This window comes from Tursiops truncatus, chromosome 20, assembly GCF_011762595.2.
Source record: "Tursiops truncatus isolate mTurTru1 chromosome 20, mTurTru1.mat.Y, whole genome shotgun sequence".
Lineage (NCBI taxonomy): Eukaryota > Metazoa > Chordata > Mammalia > Artiodactyla > Delphinidae > Tursiops > Tursiops truncatus.
Window position 1 is genome coordinate 11937273 of NC_047053.1, and position 15916 is coordinate 11953188.

At 48.3% G+C, this 15916-nt stretch overlaps 1 protein-coding gene and 1 non-coding gene across 10 annotated transcripts in view; both read right to left on the reverse strand.

The window, feature by feature from the left end:
* Positions 1-15916, reverse strand: part of RAP1GAP2 (RAP1 GTPase activating protein 2) — a 218772-nt gene that overhangs the window by 30855 nt on the left and 172001 nt on the right. For all 9 annotated transcript variants that reach the window (XM_073798113.1, XM_033847049.2, XM_033847050.2 and 6 more), the window contains 6 exons: positions 14376-14454; positions 13550-13603; positions 10779-10862; positions 5282-5382; positions 3062-3191; positions 467-622 (listed from right to left, as the gene is read on the reverse strand). In XM_073798113.1, coding sequence (XP_073654214.1) covers positions 467-622; positions 3062-3191; positions 5282-5382; positions 10779-10862; positions 13550-13603; positions 14376-14454 — 604 coding nt within the window. The remainder of the gene's footprint in view (positions 1-466; positions 623-3061; positions 3192-5281; positions 5383-10778; positions 10863-13549; positions 13604-14375; positions 14455-15916) is intronic.
* TRNAR-CCG (transfer RNA arginine (anticodon CCG)) lies at positions 11612-11684 on the reverse strand. Its single transcript has one exon. It is a non-coding gene; the product is annotated as a tRNA-Arg (tRNA).

Here is a 15916-nt window from a genome sequence, read left to right on the forward strand (position 1 = left end):
TAAACCAGAGGGCCCCCCCCCAGCGGCCAGGGTCTACCCTGCTCTCCACCCTTCTCACCATGAACATCTCTCCCTTTCCTTCCTTCCCTTTGTTTGTCACCGCCTTCTTCCTCTCCTCTTTCCTGACAGTCCTCTCCACTTTCTCTTCTCTGCTCTCCTCTGGCTCTGCCTCGCTCTAGCAAATGGCAGTACCAGATTCCACGTAGGGACACGGGGTGCTTCTCAACCCTTGAGTTAGAGGCTGGGAACCTGAAGGCAGCAAGATGGATGAGGTGACCTCAGAAGGCGCTCTCCAAGAATCTAGCTCGCAAACCCCAGAAACCCGAGAACTCGTGGGAAATCTATCACGTTTCGGAGGATGGTCTGAGGAGCCACTGAGACGTGGTGTTGCTCGATGTCGCTGATTCCATGAAGTGTGGTGAGGTGCCTGGGCCCACCACCTCCTCCGACGGGACTTTCTCCTTACCTTGTAGGATGGGGTCTCTGTGCCCTCGTTCTCAGCCTGCACAACAATGTAGGCATGTAAGAAGTTGGAGGCAATCATATCTGGGACAAACGGTGTGTTTTCTTCTTGGAAGATGATGGCCACAATGTCATTCCCAATGTGTCTCTTTCTCTGGAGCTAATCAGAAAGTGTTCCATTGTTATAAGCCAGTTAGGAACATCCTGAAAACAGAATAGGTCTATATAGGAAATTCCTCATTATTCTATCGTTATACATAAACCCTGGAACGCTGAGACCTCTCTCTCCAAGGAGCTTTTTCTTTCACTCTCTAGAAGCCACTAAAAAGCAAAAAAAATGAGGAAAATGTCTACGTTGTCAGGAAGAGGCTGGCAAGCTTCTTACTGAGCTCTATAGCACGTAGAGGTAGCCCTGACTCAGGACTCGCGGAGACTAGTTAAAAAGTGAGGCCGGGGGCTTCCCTGGTGGCGCAGTGGTTGACAGTCCGCCTGCCAATGCAGGGGACGCGGGTTCGTGCCCCGGTCCGGGAAGATCCCACATGCCGCGGAGCGGCTGGGCCCATGAGCCATGGCCGCTGAGCCTGCACGTCCGGAGCCTGTGCTCCGCAACGGGAGAGGCCACAAAAGTGAGAGGCCCGCGTACCGAAAAAAAAAAAAAAAAGTGAGGCCGGGTTTTGCCCTGGGAGAGCTTGTAATTGATCTGGGAGAGACACAAACACAGGTGGAGCCACCTGAGAACACTAACAAAGCCACCAGCCAGCAAATGCTAAATCAGCCACTACCCACAAAGTGCCTATGGGGGCGGAGAAGAGGGCAAAATCAGAGGCCTGGTAGCAATCTGAGAGGGCTTCCTGGAAGAGGAGATTGGGAGAGAAGGGAGCACTTGATGGAAATGTGGATGATCAGGAAGGAGGGGGCAGATCATCCTATACCAGAAAGGAGAAGAACCATGCTCAGAGAAATACGGGCAACCTGGCTTGGTGGAGGTCATGGGGGAGAGAGAAATACAACCCCGATTCAGCATCCCAAGCTCGGCCAGGTGCTGTCACAGGTGATCTCAATCCCCAAGCACCTACTGTGTGCCAGGAACCATACTGGGCTGTTCCCATGCAAGATTTCAAACGTTAAGGCCCTCTTGTATACCAAACCCAGGCTAGGTGCTTACCTACACTTTGTTCCTTTATTAAACACCTACTGCACGTAAGCTCTGTTTCCCACTGAGTTTCTCACTTACTGAGCACCTGCTGTATACTAAGCCCTGTGCTGGGCACTTTTACAAATTGTCTCACTTATGGCACACACATCATCCCATTTCTTAGGAAGAGAAATTAACATGTATTCAGTCCTTGCTGAGAGCCAAGCTCTGTGCACATCCCACTTAACAGGTGACACTGAGAACAAGCCAGGCAGAGAACGGTCCTCAGTCTCAGGCTGGGGCAGCGGGTGAGGGAGGCCATGAGGGAAAAGAGCTGAAGGTAAAACACTGCAAGAAAACCTACTTTGGGCACAAAAGGAATCCTGCTCCTATTTGTTTCTGGAACATTCAGTAGTTATTTTAGAGCCAAACTGCAGTCTCCTTTGCCAATTTCCTTTTTTCCTAAGAAGCCAGGCACTATGTTTACAATATTACATCTGTGCTCCCTCCTGGGCTCCCTGCTCAGAAACAAATGGGTCCGAGTTTGGTGAAAGGCCTAGCTTCCTTCCTTATCTTCCTAGAGACTGAAATGGTACAAAGAGTGGGACGGGGCAAATGGGACCACAGCCAGGGACCAGCTGCTGGTTTCAGGGCTCGATGAGAAAAAGAAGCCAGGTCCTCCCCGGGGACGTGCAGCTGTCAGAAGCAGCAAATGAGAGGGAAAGGAGGAATACACTGGAAGCAGAGGTCTCATTCAGGGTTCTCCAGTCAAGGAAAAGGCTGGATTCCTGCCCACGGCAGGTGTCCTAAGAGGTAAGGCTGTATGACTAGACAAGCTGGAGAGGGGTGTGGGGGTGTCACATGCAATAACCAGCTTGACGTCTCTGGGCCAGGAAGAGTGGCCTGGACAGTGAACAGACATGAGGTAGGAAGCCTGCCACAAGCCGGGCATCATACTGAGTCCTACAATCAGAACCTTATGTGATCCCCACCACAACCCTCTAATGTACGTGGTGTTATCCCCATTTTACAGATGAGGCAAATGAGGACACAAGATTACCAGCTTGCCCAGAGTCACATACCCCTCAGTGGCAGAGCTGGCTTCAAGCCACCACCTGCAGACCACGTCATGTACTCTTTATCACCAGCCTACATGATCAGGGCACCTGGGCTCTGCTCACAGCTCTGCCCCTGATCACCTGGGAAACAGTCTTTTAACCACTGTTTCTGCATCAGTCACAGTGGGATAACCAGGAGCTCTGTCCCGCCTCCCACACAGGCTGCTGACCTGCGGCCTTGGTGGAATAACACAGTAGTTCAGGTTTTGATAAAAGGAACAAAGTTGAACAGACGGGCTTCTTGATTATGAAAATGGGGAAGGCGGCCTCGGTTCTCCAGGGAGACCAGACGCAGGCTTTCACCTCACACGCCCCAGGCTCCTGAAGCCATCCTGAACCCGGTTACCTGCTGGGTGTCTCCCTCGGTAAACGGCAGCTTTGTGGAGACGTGAAACATGATCTCCCTGTCCCGGAATATCGTGTACACTGATTCCACCCCCGTCTGTCCATGGGTCACATCCAGGCCTCCTCGGAAACTGTCAGGGGAACGGGAGAGTGCCAGGGGAAGAGAGAGAAAGAGAGAGAAGGGAAGTGGGCAACTTGGTACAACCTTCCCTAAGGACATGGGGGCAGGAGAATGAGAGAAGATGTGGAAGAGTCGAGGGCAGAGAGACTATGATTCTGGGAAAGCAGATAAGGCTCATCTTCTGAGCAGATGAGCCCTGGCTTCTAACCGTAAATTACTATTTCAAAGACAAAGGCAGGACCTCCATTCCAAGCCTTGGCTGTGTCCCCTCCACTCCATGGGAAGAGAGGTCATCCATCCATCCACAACCCCAGACAAATGCCGTCCCAGCTGCTAGTGGCCCCCAAGGCTGGGCATAAGCCTTTGATCTCTGCAAGGCTGTGTCCAGGTCCTCAGCCCAGAGCCAGGGCAGCCGTCCATCCTTTTGGATGGTGGTGAGCCCCACAGGAGTATCCGGAGTCAGCGAGAAGAGGGGACAGATGCTTGACTTCTACCCAGCCAGTCCCGGATATGGAGACCCCACCACAGCAGCTGGGAGGTATCCAAGGAGGTCCCTTCTCTGGCTACCTCCTTGCAGGCAGGAAAAAAAAAAAATACTAAGGAACTGGGTGGGCTTCTCAGAGCTGCCCCTCCTTCCCTTATAGAAACATGGCTGCTAGCCATGGCTCATCTTCTCCAGCAAGGAGAGTGGGATACATGTTCCTTTCAGAAAATGAAATAAAACAGATCCTGAACATCAGGTCCCCCCAACCCCAAGCACTATAATACAAGCCAGAAATGTGCTCAGCCCCACATGGCGGAAAACACATGTGGCCAGGAGTTAGGTCCATTCAGGTTCTAGACCAGCTTCTGCCGCTAAATCAGCACATGACCTTGGGCATATCACTTAATCTCTCCAGGCCTCCGTTTCCTTTCTCTTGAAAATAAAGGGATAGGATTACATGACCTCTGGGGTCCTTCCTGGTTTTAATATACTTTATTTCATCAGTTGCAAGATGGAACATTTTTTCCCATTTTAACCTCTCTGAAATCAGGATGTATCTTATAAGGATGGCATCTCAGAGCCAATGGAAGGTGGTATAATAAGAACAATGACGACCAGTGCTTACTCTGCGTGGCACTGGCCTAAGTGCTTCACGTGCACTATCTATTTCAATTCTCCAGCAGGCTTGTGGGGTCAGTACTATCTTTATCTCCCTTTTTACAGACAAGGAAACTGAGGCTTGCAGAGGCTAAGTCACTTGTTCAAAGTCATAGAGCTAATTAGTGGCAGAGATGGGATTTTGACCCATGTGTGACTGGCTCCAGCCAGCAGTGATGACCTTGAAGGGGGAGGAAGAGGAGGAGAGAAGGGAGCAGAGGAAATAAGTGATTATCAAGCACCTACTCCATGCCAGACACAGAGCTAGTGCGTTCACACATGTTAGGACATCCTGGTAATGCGGCTGCTGAGGTGGGAAATTCTGAGGGCTCAGCCGTGTGCCAGCCACAAGGCAGAGAACAGGCTGCCCAGGTCCGAAGGCCCTCCCCAAGTGTTGCCTTTGTCAAGGAACGTCAAAGGCCAGAGCTTTCCAAGAAACGGCCCCAATATTCTTTCTGTCCGCTTAGAGAACCACACACTGTTGCATAGGTTCCTGCCAGAGGGATTACGGTATTTGCACCAGAACTCTTAATTAACCATTCTTTTTGTGTCTTATCTAAAATGGGTCATTTCCCCCAAAACTACATAGGGTCCTCTTTCCGGAATGCCTAGCAGGTGAGTGACCTGCTCACCTGGAAGGGAAGGTGGATTCATTTCACTCTCAGTCTGAGCCAACTGTAATTAGGAAGGCAAATCTCAGGTGGAACGATTTCATCATGCATCCTAAGGGCCAAAGTCAATGCCTTTCAGACCATCTGCCATTCAGGATTATGCCCTGTACCACCGAGTCCTTCGAGATGCAATCAATGAGTGTTGATCATTTGCTGAAAAATAATCCCATGTTCCTTGTGCGTGTTGTTAACTCTCACATGCCACCCCCTGAAACTCTGCAGTCAGTCCTCCCCCTTCCTCTAGGGCCTCATCAATAGGGGCAGAGCCATCACTTGGCTAAAACCCACCCTTTGAAGTCCTGCAGCGTGATGGTGTCTCCCAGCAGATCTAAGAACTCCTTGAAAGCTGGGCTCTCCTCACTGTTCCCAAACAGCTCCTCCTCCAGGGTCTGAAAGAGAAACAGAATAAGGGGCAGAAGTTCAGAAAAATAAGCCTTCTCGTTGCTGCCAAGAGAAGGAATGTGATTGTCCAGATACCTGGTCCCTTTCTTCCTTTCCCCATCGCCCTCATTTGCCATCCGGTGGCTCTGTCATCCACGGGAGGAAGGACTAATAGAGGCTCACTCAACAGAGCTGGATTTGGGGGGCTGGTTAATGAGGACTTTCTATTTGAACCAAAGCTGCTGCTCAGTTTAAAAAAAAAAAAAAAGGCAAAACTGAAGCAAAGAATTCTTAGACTTGATACCAAAAACCAATCCAAAAATGAAAAATTAATAGTTGGACTTCTGACAAAGGACTAGTATCTAAAATACATAAAGAACTCTGAAAACGCAATAGTAATCAAAACCACAGTGAGGGACTTCCCTGGCGGTCCAGTGGTTAGGACTCCACGCTTCCAATGCAGGGGGCACGGGTTTGATCCCTGGTTGAGGAACTAAGATACCGTGTGCCACGAGGTGCAGCCAAAAACAAACAAACAGACAAAAAAAAAAAAAACCACAATGAGATACCACTCACACCATAATCAAAAAGAATAAGACGTGTCAGTGAGGATGTGGAATCAATAAGACGTGTCAGTGAGGATGTGGAAAAATCAAAACCCGCTTACGTTGCTGGTGGGAATGTAAAATGGTGCCACCTCTTTGGAAAATAACCCGGCAGTTCCTCCAAAAACTAAGCATAGGGCTTCCCTGGGGGCGCAGTGGTTGGGAGTCCGCCTGCCGATGCAGGGGACACGGGTTCGTGCCCCGGTCCGGGAACATCCCACATGCCGCGGAGCGGCTGGGCCCGTGGGCCATGGCCGCTGAGCCCGCGCGTCCGGAGCCTGTGCTCCGCGACAGGAGAGGCCACAACAGTGAGAGGCCCGCGTACCGCAAAAAAAAAAAAAAACTAAGCATAGAGTTACCATATGATCCAGCAATTCCACTCCAAAGAATATACTCAAGAGAAATGAAAACAAAAGTCCATACAAAAAACACTTGTACACGAATATTAGTAGCAGCATTATTCATAACAGCCCCAAAGCAGAAACAATCAGAATGTCCATTAACGAACAAATGGATAAACAAAATGTGATATAGCCAAACAATGGAATATAATTCATCCACAAAAAAGCATAAAGTTCTGATTCGTTGCACAACATGAATGAACCTTGAAAACATCACGCTAAGTAAAGGAACTAGACATTGAAGGCCACATATTATGATTCCATTTATATGAAACGTCCAGAACAGGCAAATCCACAGAGACAGAAATAGATTTGTGGCTGACAGGAGCTATAGAGTATGAGGATGATGGGAGTGACTGCTAATGGGAATGGAGTTTCTTTTAAGGGTGGTGAAAATTTTCTGAAGTTAGCGGTGATAGTTGCACACTTCTGTGAACATACTACAAACCACTAAATTGTACACTTTATTGAGATATAAATCACATGCAATTGTGAATTGTATGGTATGTCAGTTACACCTCCATAAAGCTGTTATTTAAAAATTTTAAACTCAACAGTAAAAGAAAATCCAATTAGAAAACGGTCAAAAGACATGAACAGTCATTTCACTCAAGAGGATATGCAAATGGCAAGTAGGATGTTCAATGAGAAAAGATGTTCAATGTCATTAGCTGTTAGAGAAATGCAAATTAAAACCATAATGAGATCTCACTACACATCTATCAGAATAGCTAAAATGAAAAATAGTAACCACACCAAATGGTGGCAAGGCTGTAGAGAAAATGGATCACTCACGCATTGCTGGTAGGAATGTAAAGTGGAGCAACCACGCCAGAAAACAGCGTGGCAGTTTCTTACAAAAATAAACATATAATCACCACACAACCAGGCAACGGCACTCCTAAGTATTTATCCCAGAGAAATGAAAACTTCTGCTCACATAAAAACCTGTATATAAATGTTCACAGTGGCTTTATCCATAATAGCCCCAAACTGCAGACAATCCAGATGTCTATCCCTCAATAGGTGAATGGTTACACAGACTGTGGTACATCTAGGTATACCATGGAACACTACTCAGCAATGAAAAGGAACAAACCATTGATACACTCAGAAACTTGGATGAATCTCACTGAGTGGAGAAAAGCCAATCCCCAAAGGTTATATATTGTATGATTCCTTTTACACAACATTTTTGAAATGACAAAGTTCTAGAAATTGGAGAACAGATCAGCGGTTGCCAGGGGTTAGGGACTGGAGCCGGGGAAGGGAGCGTGGAGGCAGGAGGGAGGTTAGCATGGTTATAAAAGCATGAGCCACACCAGGATCCTAGTGTTGGTGGAACTCTTCCGTATCTTGACTGTGGAACCCACATGTGTGATAAAATTATATACGATGACTAACAAATGGATAAACAAAATGTGATATATCCATACAATGGAATATAATTCACAGACATGCCACAAATGAGCATGTGTAAAATTGGGGAAATCTGAATAAGATCTGTGGATTGTATCACCATCAGTATCCCAGCTGTGATACTGTACTATCATTTTATAAGACATTACCTTTGGGGGAAACTGCATGAAGGGTACACAAGATCTCTCTGTATTATTTCTTATTAACACAACAGCAGGTAAATTTACAAATATCAAAAAATTAAAAGTTTAATCATTTTTTTAAAAATAGAAAGCAAAGCTGAAAACAGTAGCAAGCTCTGCAATCATGACAGGCTTAAAACACTGAGTGGCCCTGCCTGATCAAAAGGTTCTACCCACAGTGGCAGGCTCTGCAAACAGCTGAAGGCTCTGCAAACACCCATAGATGGCAATGAACAGCTGAAGATGACACAAAGACACTCCAGTCTGTGCAATCCCTTTAAGGAGGAAGTCTCCAACAGGTGATTCTTTAACATCTCCTTAATGCCTGCTTTATAAGAAGAAAGAACCGACCTCAGGTTCTAAGCCTTCAATAGGAAACAGAGTCTAGCTAGATTTCAATAACTTAATTTTGTTTTTTTACAGTATTTCTTTTTAGAATTACCTTCATTTCATGCAAGTGATACTAATTTCCCAGTAAGAGTAGTGACATAAAATATCCTTTAAAAATTGAATTTAAGGTGAAAGAAAACTTTAAAGAAAAGTAAGTAGTTAGTGGTATCGGTGCAATAAAAAAAAGTAAGGGTAGAATGACATGATCTTGGATGTGGTTTGTGAACGTCTAAAATTTGGGAAACACTGCTTTCTAGCAGGGGTCAGCAAACTATGGCCTGGGGGCCAAATTGGGCCCGCTGCCTATTTTTATAAATAAAGTTTTATTGGAACATGGCCAGGCCAATTCACTTAGCATTGTCTACGGCTGCTTTTGAACTGCAAAGGCCGGGTTGAATAGTTGCAACACAAACAGTACGGCCCGTGAAGTCTAAAATATTTACTATCTGGCCCTTTACAGAAAAGGTTTCCCGATGCCTGATCTGTCACATGCCACGAAGGCATCCCAACTCTAGTCCAGCATGCTGTATGCCCCAGGTCATGAAGCTAGGGTTCGGGAGAATAGCTGCTTCTAAGCACATACATCTTCTCCTGAGAAAACAATCCAGCTTATGCTCTGGGGTGTGCACCTCTCTCTAGGAATTACACCCAGCCTGGTATTACCGTCTTTATTTTTATACTGGCCTTGAACGTGACCATGGACTCAAGGGAGATGTTCTTAGTCATTACTGTATCCTCCACAGGCTTAGCAAAGTGCCTGACAAACAGAGAGCTAGATGGGGCTTATTTATATCCTAAAACCAGCATAGGGCTTTCACGCAACCCATGTTCATATATAATCCCCCCAATGTAGGTTTGCAAAAAAACAATCCAAATATTTTAAGAAAAGACTCTTATCTGCCGGGGCGACCCCACCTCGCCTCAGTGGTGTCAGGTACATAAAGAACATACAGACTCCTTCAGACTCCTTCTCCGAGGTGGATGGTTAATGTTCAGTAATTATAACTCTGCTGGAACATTGGACTGTAATCACCTTATGAGATCTGCTTTGGTAAATTTCACAAGCAAAGAACTTTAATTAGTGGGACTGTATGATCAGAGCTGTACAAAATAAAAATGCAGTATGTGAAAATAATTAGAGTGGCTACTTGAATAATTCCCTTAAATTATAAGATTTATCTGTGCTGGTCTTTCAGCTCCACAAGCCTTCATTAATTAGAGTGTTTTTAAGTGAACACATGCCTCTTGTGGTCTAATATCTTCAGACAAGGAAGTCCGCTATCATCCAGCTGAGAAACACACTGTCACGCTAAGAAGATGACACAGATAATATTGAAAGATATTATTGACCTATCTTAGGTCGATAGGTCGACCTATTATCGACCACTCACAGGGTCAAAACTTTTATTCATTCATTCATTCACATAACAAAAAATTGAGTGTATTTATATAAACACCCCATGCTAGGTTCTTGGATGATACAAAGGTGACATAGGTGTGGAACCTTCTTCCATACAACCCAGATGAGGAAATACCGGTGTGTTCAGCAGACCACTTCTCAGGATGCTAATAAAAGTTCATAGTAGGAGGATAAGAAGTTTGTGGTCAAATATGTATGGGAAACACTGAGTTCAACAAAGTTATAAAGAGTTCTCTACTCTGGGGGTTCTTAGAACCTTTAAAATGTTCCCACACAACTGACCACACCCACCCCCGTGGAACTCATCTGTTCACAGAGTACCTCACTGGACTAGTGTCTCATGGAACGCACTTTGAGAAACACCATTCTGGTCGACTGACGCCAAAGAAGCACGTGAGTGCTACAAGAGATAGAGGAGTTCTATGTACTGGTAAAATTTTTAACAGCCTCCTCTCCAAAGACAGAAAACAGAAGCCCTGGTGTTTGCCCATTTCCATGGTGTGAATACTTCCATCGTGGCTGATTTCAAGCTACCAGGGTGACATCAATGAACACAGAGCTGGGCAGAGAGCATACAGCTGATGCCAGGACACTACTCGAGTGTGGGGAGCAAAAGCTAGTTCCCAGCCAGGAGAGTGGTGGGCAAGGAGAAAGCAGCCTGTGCTCACGCATTCCCTCCACCCAGTCCGACTTTTCTTGTGACGAACAGCTCATTGTTAAATATAAGCGGAGGGAGCCAGGAAGAATCAGGATTCACTGCATGAAAAGCTGCATTACCATTTAAGGGATCTGCAGGCCTTTTTGAGAGCAGCAGCCCACCTTGAAGATTCTACCACCACCAGTCTAATTCATATATGAAATGTGGTCACTGTGTTCAGAGTATTTAAGAACCTAATGCGGGGCTCCTGTGCTTGGGGGATGGGAAAACAGAAGTCCCCAGGGAGAAACCACAGGATCTAGTGACCAGTATGGATTCGTGATGCTTACCTGCCTGGCTTTTTGATAAATGACGCCAAATTTGAAGGTGTTGTTGACGTCATGCTCATCGTAGGACACGATCATTTGGGAGGCCTGGAAAATGTGGGAAGAAGAAATCAGATTATTAACTTGGAGGCAAAATGAGGAGGCAAGTGGAAGGGGAAGCACCCCTTTTGGTGGAGAACATGCCCCCCTGATATGAAACATCCACACAGGGAGGAAGAGAAAGGGTGAAGTCCAAAGTACACGGTCGAGATGCAACTCCAAAGGTCTCAGCTGTTCCCAGCCCCTGGACTTCCACCAGTGGTGACCAAACCTCTGGATCACCCATTCCATTTCCCTCCAGATATGCCAGCCAAGGCCTGGACACACAGGCAGTCCAGCAGGACGCGGGGAACTGACTTTACCCCAGTGTTCTATCTGGGGAGTAAAAAGTGCAGCCGGGACCCCAAAACCAGTCAGCGAGGATGATGCCGGCTCCAATTCCACCTCTAAGCAGCAGTGTGATTTTGAGCAAGGCACTGCTCCTGCCCAGACGTCAATCCCCTTTATCCATAAAACAAGAGGTCTCTAAGGCAGAACGTACGCTAGCTAATTCAATATGCAAAGAAAAAACAAACAAAAAAACCCTGACCACTGGTTCCATCGAATTTTCTATTGTGCTTCAAAGAGTTGGTCAGAAACACTAAGCTCTCATTTTGAATCCACTGCTTTCACCTGTGCAGCTTTGAGTGAGCCACTTAACTTCCCTGGGCCTCAGTCTCCTCATCTGTTTCTTTATTTTTATTATTATTTTATTTATTTATTTATTTTGCCATGCTGCGCAGCATGCGGGATCTTAGCTCCCTGACCAGGGATCGAACCTGTGCCCCCTGCATCGGAAGCACGGAGTCTTAACCACTGGACCACCAGGGAAGTCCCTCCTCACCTGTTCAATGGAGACGTGTGGCTGTGAAGATTCAGTGAGATCAAGCACATGAAGTGCTAAGCACACAGCAGCTATTACCATCATCATCTATGTAAACCCTCCAGAAATATCAGAGTTGGACCAGCTTGTTAGGAAACACAAGACTTGGGGACTATTGGGATGGTCTCTGCAATAAAAAGGAGGGATTCGACCACATGTTTTGCTACAGGAAGAACAAACCAGGCATGACTTTTTGGCCAGAGTATGTGGCCCATGTCAGGTTGTCACCCCTGACATATCTCTGTGTGGCTCTCAGCTGCCTGAGGAAATGGACACTTCTCAGCTCCCCCTGGAAGAACAGCGCTGCCCGACCCCAAAGGGTGCCCCCCACTCCCGCCTGGGATGAGTCAAAGGCGTGGAGCAGTTGCCCTGCCCGGGAAGAGGCACCCGGTCATGGACACCTTCCAAGGAACATTCTAAACTCTGTGAATTGTAAAAACACACACACATCTCAGCCAGATTAACATCCCAGCCGGACGAAGCAGTCCTTCCAATCTAGAAAACATGAAAATACAGCTGCTCTCCCATTATTACCAGAGCCGGAGGCTTTCCAAGCTATAGAGAAAACTGCAAAAATGAGAGTCATCGGGTTCTCTCAGTGGCTGTGATTTGACAACAAAAATTGCCAAACTTGTAGTTAAGTTAGGGCTTTATGATGGGGTTTTGATGTTTGGTTAAACCTCACAAATTCAGCTTTAATTATAAAGGGGAGGGCAGTCTGAATGATAGAAAATATTCCATGGAGCACAGCATCTTACTGGGAAGCGCCTACAGATGCTCGGCGGGGGGGAAAAGAGGCGTCTGAGAGAAGGGCTCTGGCACATTTCTCTGTGCAGGAGAGGACCCTGCCATTAGCTCAGCCCCCGCATGGGGACAAATAGTGTGTCAAGCCCAATTGTGAAGATATGAGGCTTCATTCCAGGGGGTTCTGGGTATCCCAGCCAGGACAGGACCCCTCTCCCCTCATCAAACGTCTCACCTCCTGGTTCCTGGCTGTCAGAACCGGGACTCGGAATGGACTGAATCAGCGCCAGCCAGCCTGCCCCAGCGAGCCCCAGCCGGCCCACCGCCTGCTTCCACGGCCTCTCCCCAGGCCCCGCGGGCTCTCGAAGCAGCAGCCAGTGCCCTGGGTCTCTTCCTATGGCCTATTTAAAGCGATTCACTGTCCATGGGTGATTAAGTCCTCTCACGGCATAATTGCTCTTGAGCGGGCTTGGGAGTTTGTTTTGTTATTATCGCTCTTCTCCCCACCCACACCCCGACATCAGAACCGGGGTCAAGTGGAGGCCAAGCCTAAGGAAACTGTTAACAGACAACCAGCCAAGTTTATTAACTAGGGGGCCGGCGGAAGCTTGTAAGGCCCCAGACCTGTAGTAATGTTGGCAACAGGGAGCCGAGGTCTGGCCTTTTATTTCTTAGTGGGGTTCTGCCTTCTGCCCGCCTCGCCCCCTTCCTGATGGCTGACCAGGTCTGCAGCAGCCCCCCAGCTAGAGGCAGAATCACTCCCCAGCCCAGCACTGGCCTCAGGCAGGTACGACCAGACTGAGAAGCTGCACCACTGCTACCCATCTGCCACCTCCACACAGCTGGGGACAAATTCTAGCGGGCTGGGGACCCAGGCATGGCTGAGGACGGGTTCCCAGCAGATCAGTTTGTGAAGGGGTGGGCAGGGAGAGGGGGAGACATGGAGGTGTATCACGGAGACCCCGCAAAACCCCCCAAGATGCAGAGGACTTCCCACAGAGCCCCAGGCGTGCAAATCCGTGCCAAATGGCAGAGCCCTGAGCAAGGGGAGAGGGGGGAAGGTCCTCACCTTGGGGTACAGGACAGGGTTGAATTTCAGCCCCACTGCGTCGTCACAGAACGCCTAAGCAGGGAGAGAGAAACACACAGCTCAGGGTCCACGTCCACGGAGGGCACCTGCGCTCCTCTGCCCACCAAGAAAAAGAGCGTGAGGCCAAGACCTGCAGGGCTCAGGCGGCCTGGAGTCAGATCCTGGTGCTACCACTGCTCACTCGCATGTGGTCGGGAAAGTCAAGGGACCTTCCTGGGGTTTCCTGCTGAAGTGAGGCCACCGAAGGTATCCGACACAGTTCTGCCTGGCATTCCCACTCCCGGAGTGTGGGTCCAACCCCACCCAGCTGACCATCCTTCCCACCCCACTTTGATCACTCAGTTTCCAAGTTCCCAGGACCCCAGAGAAGTGACATGGGCCCCTCCACCAGCTGATGGCTCCTTACCTGGGGGGGCCCTCCGTCTCAATCAACAGCCCGGTCATCCCTCAACCCAACCGTCCTCGGCTGTGAAGTCGCCCCAGTTGCCCCCTCTCCTCCCTCCTCCTCTATTCTCCAGCCCTGTCTCTCCATTTCTCTTGTCTCCTGAACTAGCTGTGAACTTGGGGGCTTATCCTGTTCCCTGATCAGCCTCAGCAGCGAGGATGAGATGGGCAAGGTGTAGAGGAAAGGGGGGCATCCGCCAACCGCTCCCCCCAACCGCATCCATGCAGTCAAGGGCCCAAGAGGACAATGGCCTCCCCCTCCCCAAGGGCAGAGCCCACCCAGGACGAGCCTCCGCCCCCACCCCAGAGGCCAGACCTGGCCTCAAAGAGGAAGCCACCTCCTCTCAGTGTCCGCTTTTACCTTTGCAATCTGAGGGACGCTGGGCAACTTGCTCAGTCCGGCCAAGGGGATCCGCTCATGTACTGTCTTCACTTTGGACCTGCACACATGGATGAGGATGAGAAAGGGGTGTCCACAGAAATGGAGTCAATGAGGAAGGTGGCTGAGGTCACGCCAGGCCACAAGGCAGGTGCTTCACGTCACCCTGGGTCAGACCTGCCTCATTCCGCCCAACCCAGGCATTGGGCGCTGCACTCAAACTGGAAAATGGAATGCTACTTAGGGACCCCATGGGAAATGGATACTCAAAGAACCTGCCTGGTACAGCTGACTGCAACTGAAATACGGAAAATGCAAATAGCCACCTTCCAGTTCGACATTACTTTTTTGTTTCTTTGTGTGTTTTTTGTGTTCTCCAGAAGAACTGGGCAGAGCTTCTGGACATATTTGGGTCTGACAGGCAATTAAACCTTTATGAAAAGAAAAACTAATATTTGAAAATCTGTATTTACGTAAAATATAGATGAGATGAAAGTTGCTTTATAAAAGGATTCACCATAAGGCTAAGTTTAGCCTGTTCCCCTGATTCATTCAGCACATTATGGAAGTGTTGAATTCTACCGAATGCTTTTCTGCAACTGCTGAGATAATCATATGGTTTTTAATCTGTTAACCTGGTGGATTACATTTCTGTTGAGCTATATTTTCAATCCGCGGGTAAAACTCCTCTTGCTTATGATGTATTCTTTTTTTCATATCCTGCTGAATTTAATTTATTGATTTTTTTTTTTTTTTTTGCGGTACGCAGCCCTCTCACTATTGTGGCCTCTCCCGTTGCGGAGCACAGGCTCCGGACGCGCAGGCTCAGCAGCCATGGCTCACGGGCCCAGCCGCTCCGCGGCATGTGGGATCTTCCCGGACCGGGGCACGAACCCGTGTCCCCTGCATTGACAGGCGGACTCTCAACCACTGCGCCACCAGGGAAGCCCAATTTATTGATATTTTATTTAGAGCTTCATATCTATGTTCAATAGCAACACTGGCCTATTTTATTTTCTTGTACTTCCCTTGCCAGGTTTTGATATCCAGGTGTTACTCCAGCCTCGTAAAATGGCTGGTGAGCGTCTCATCTTTTGAAATAGTTTGTATACCATAGGAATTTTCTGTCCCTTAAAGGTTTGCTAAAATTTGTCTGAGATTTAATTTCACAGACAAATCTCTGGGCCTGCTATTCTTCGTTGGGAGGATATCTGTGGCTATCAATTCGGTTCCTTTTTTTTTTTTTTTTGGCTGCTTTCGATCTTCGTTGCTGCGCAGTCTTTCTTTAGCCGTGGCGAGCGGGGGGCGGGGAGGCACCCTTCTTGCAGTGCGCGGGCTTCTCACTGCGGTGGCTTCACTTGTTGCAGAGCACAGGCTCTAGGCACGTGGGCTCAGTAGTTGTGGCGCACAGGCTTAGTTGCTCCGCGGCATGTGGGATCTTCCTGGACCAGGGCTCGAACCCGTGTGCCCTGCATTGGCAGGTGGATTCTTAACCATTGCACCACCAGGGAAGTCCCCCAGTT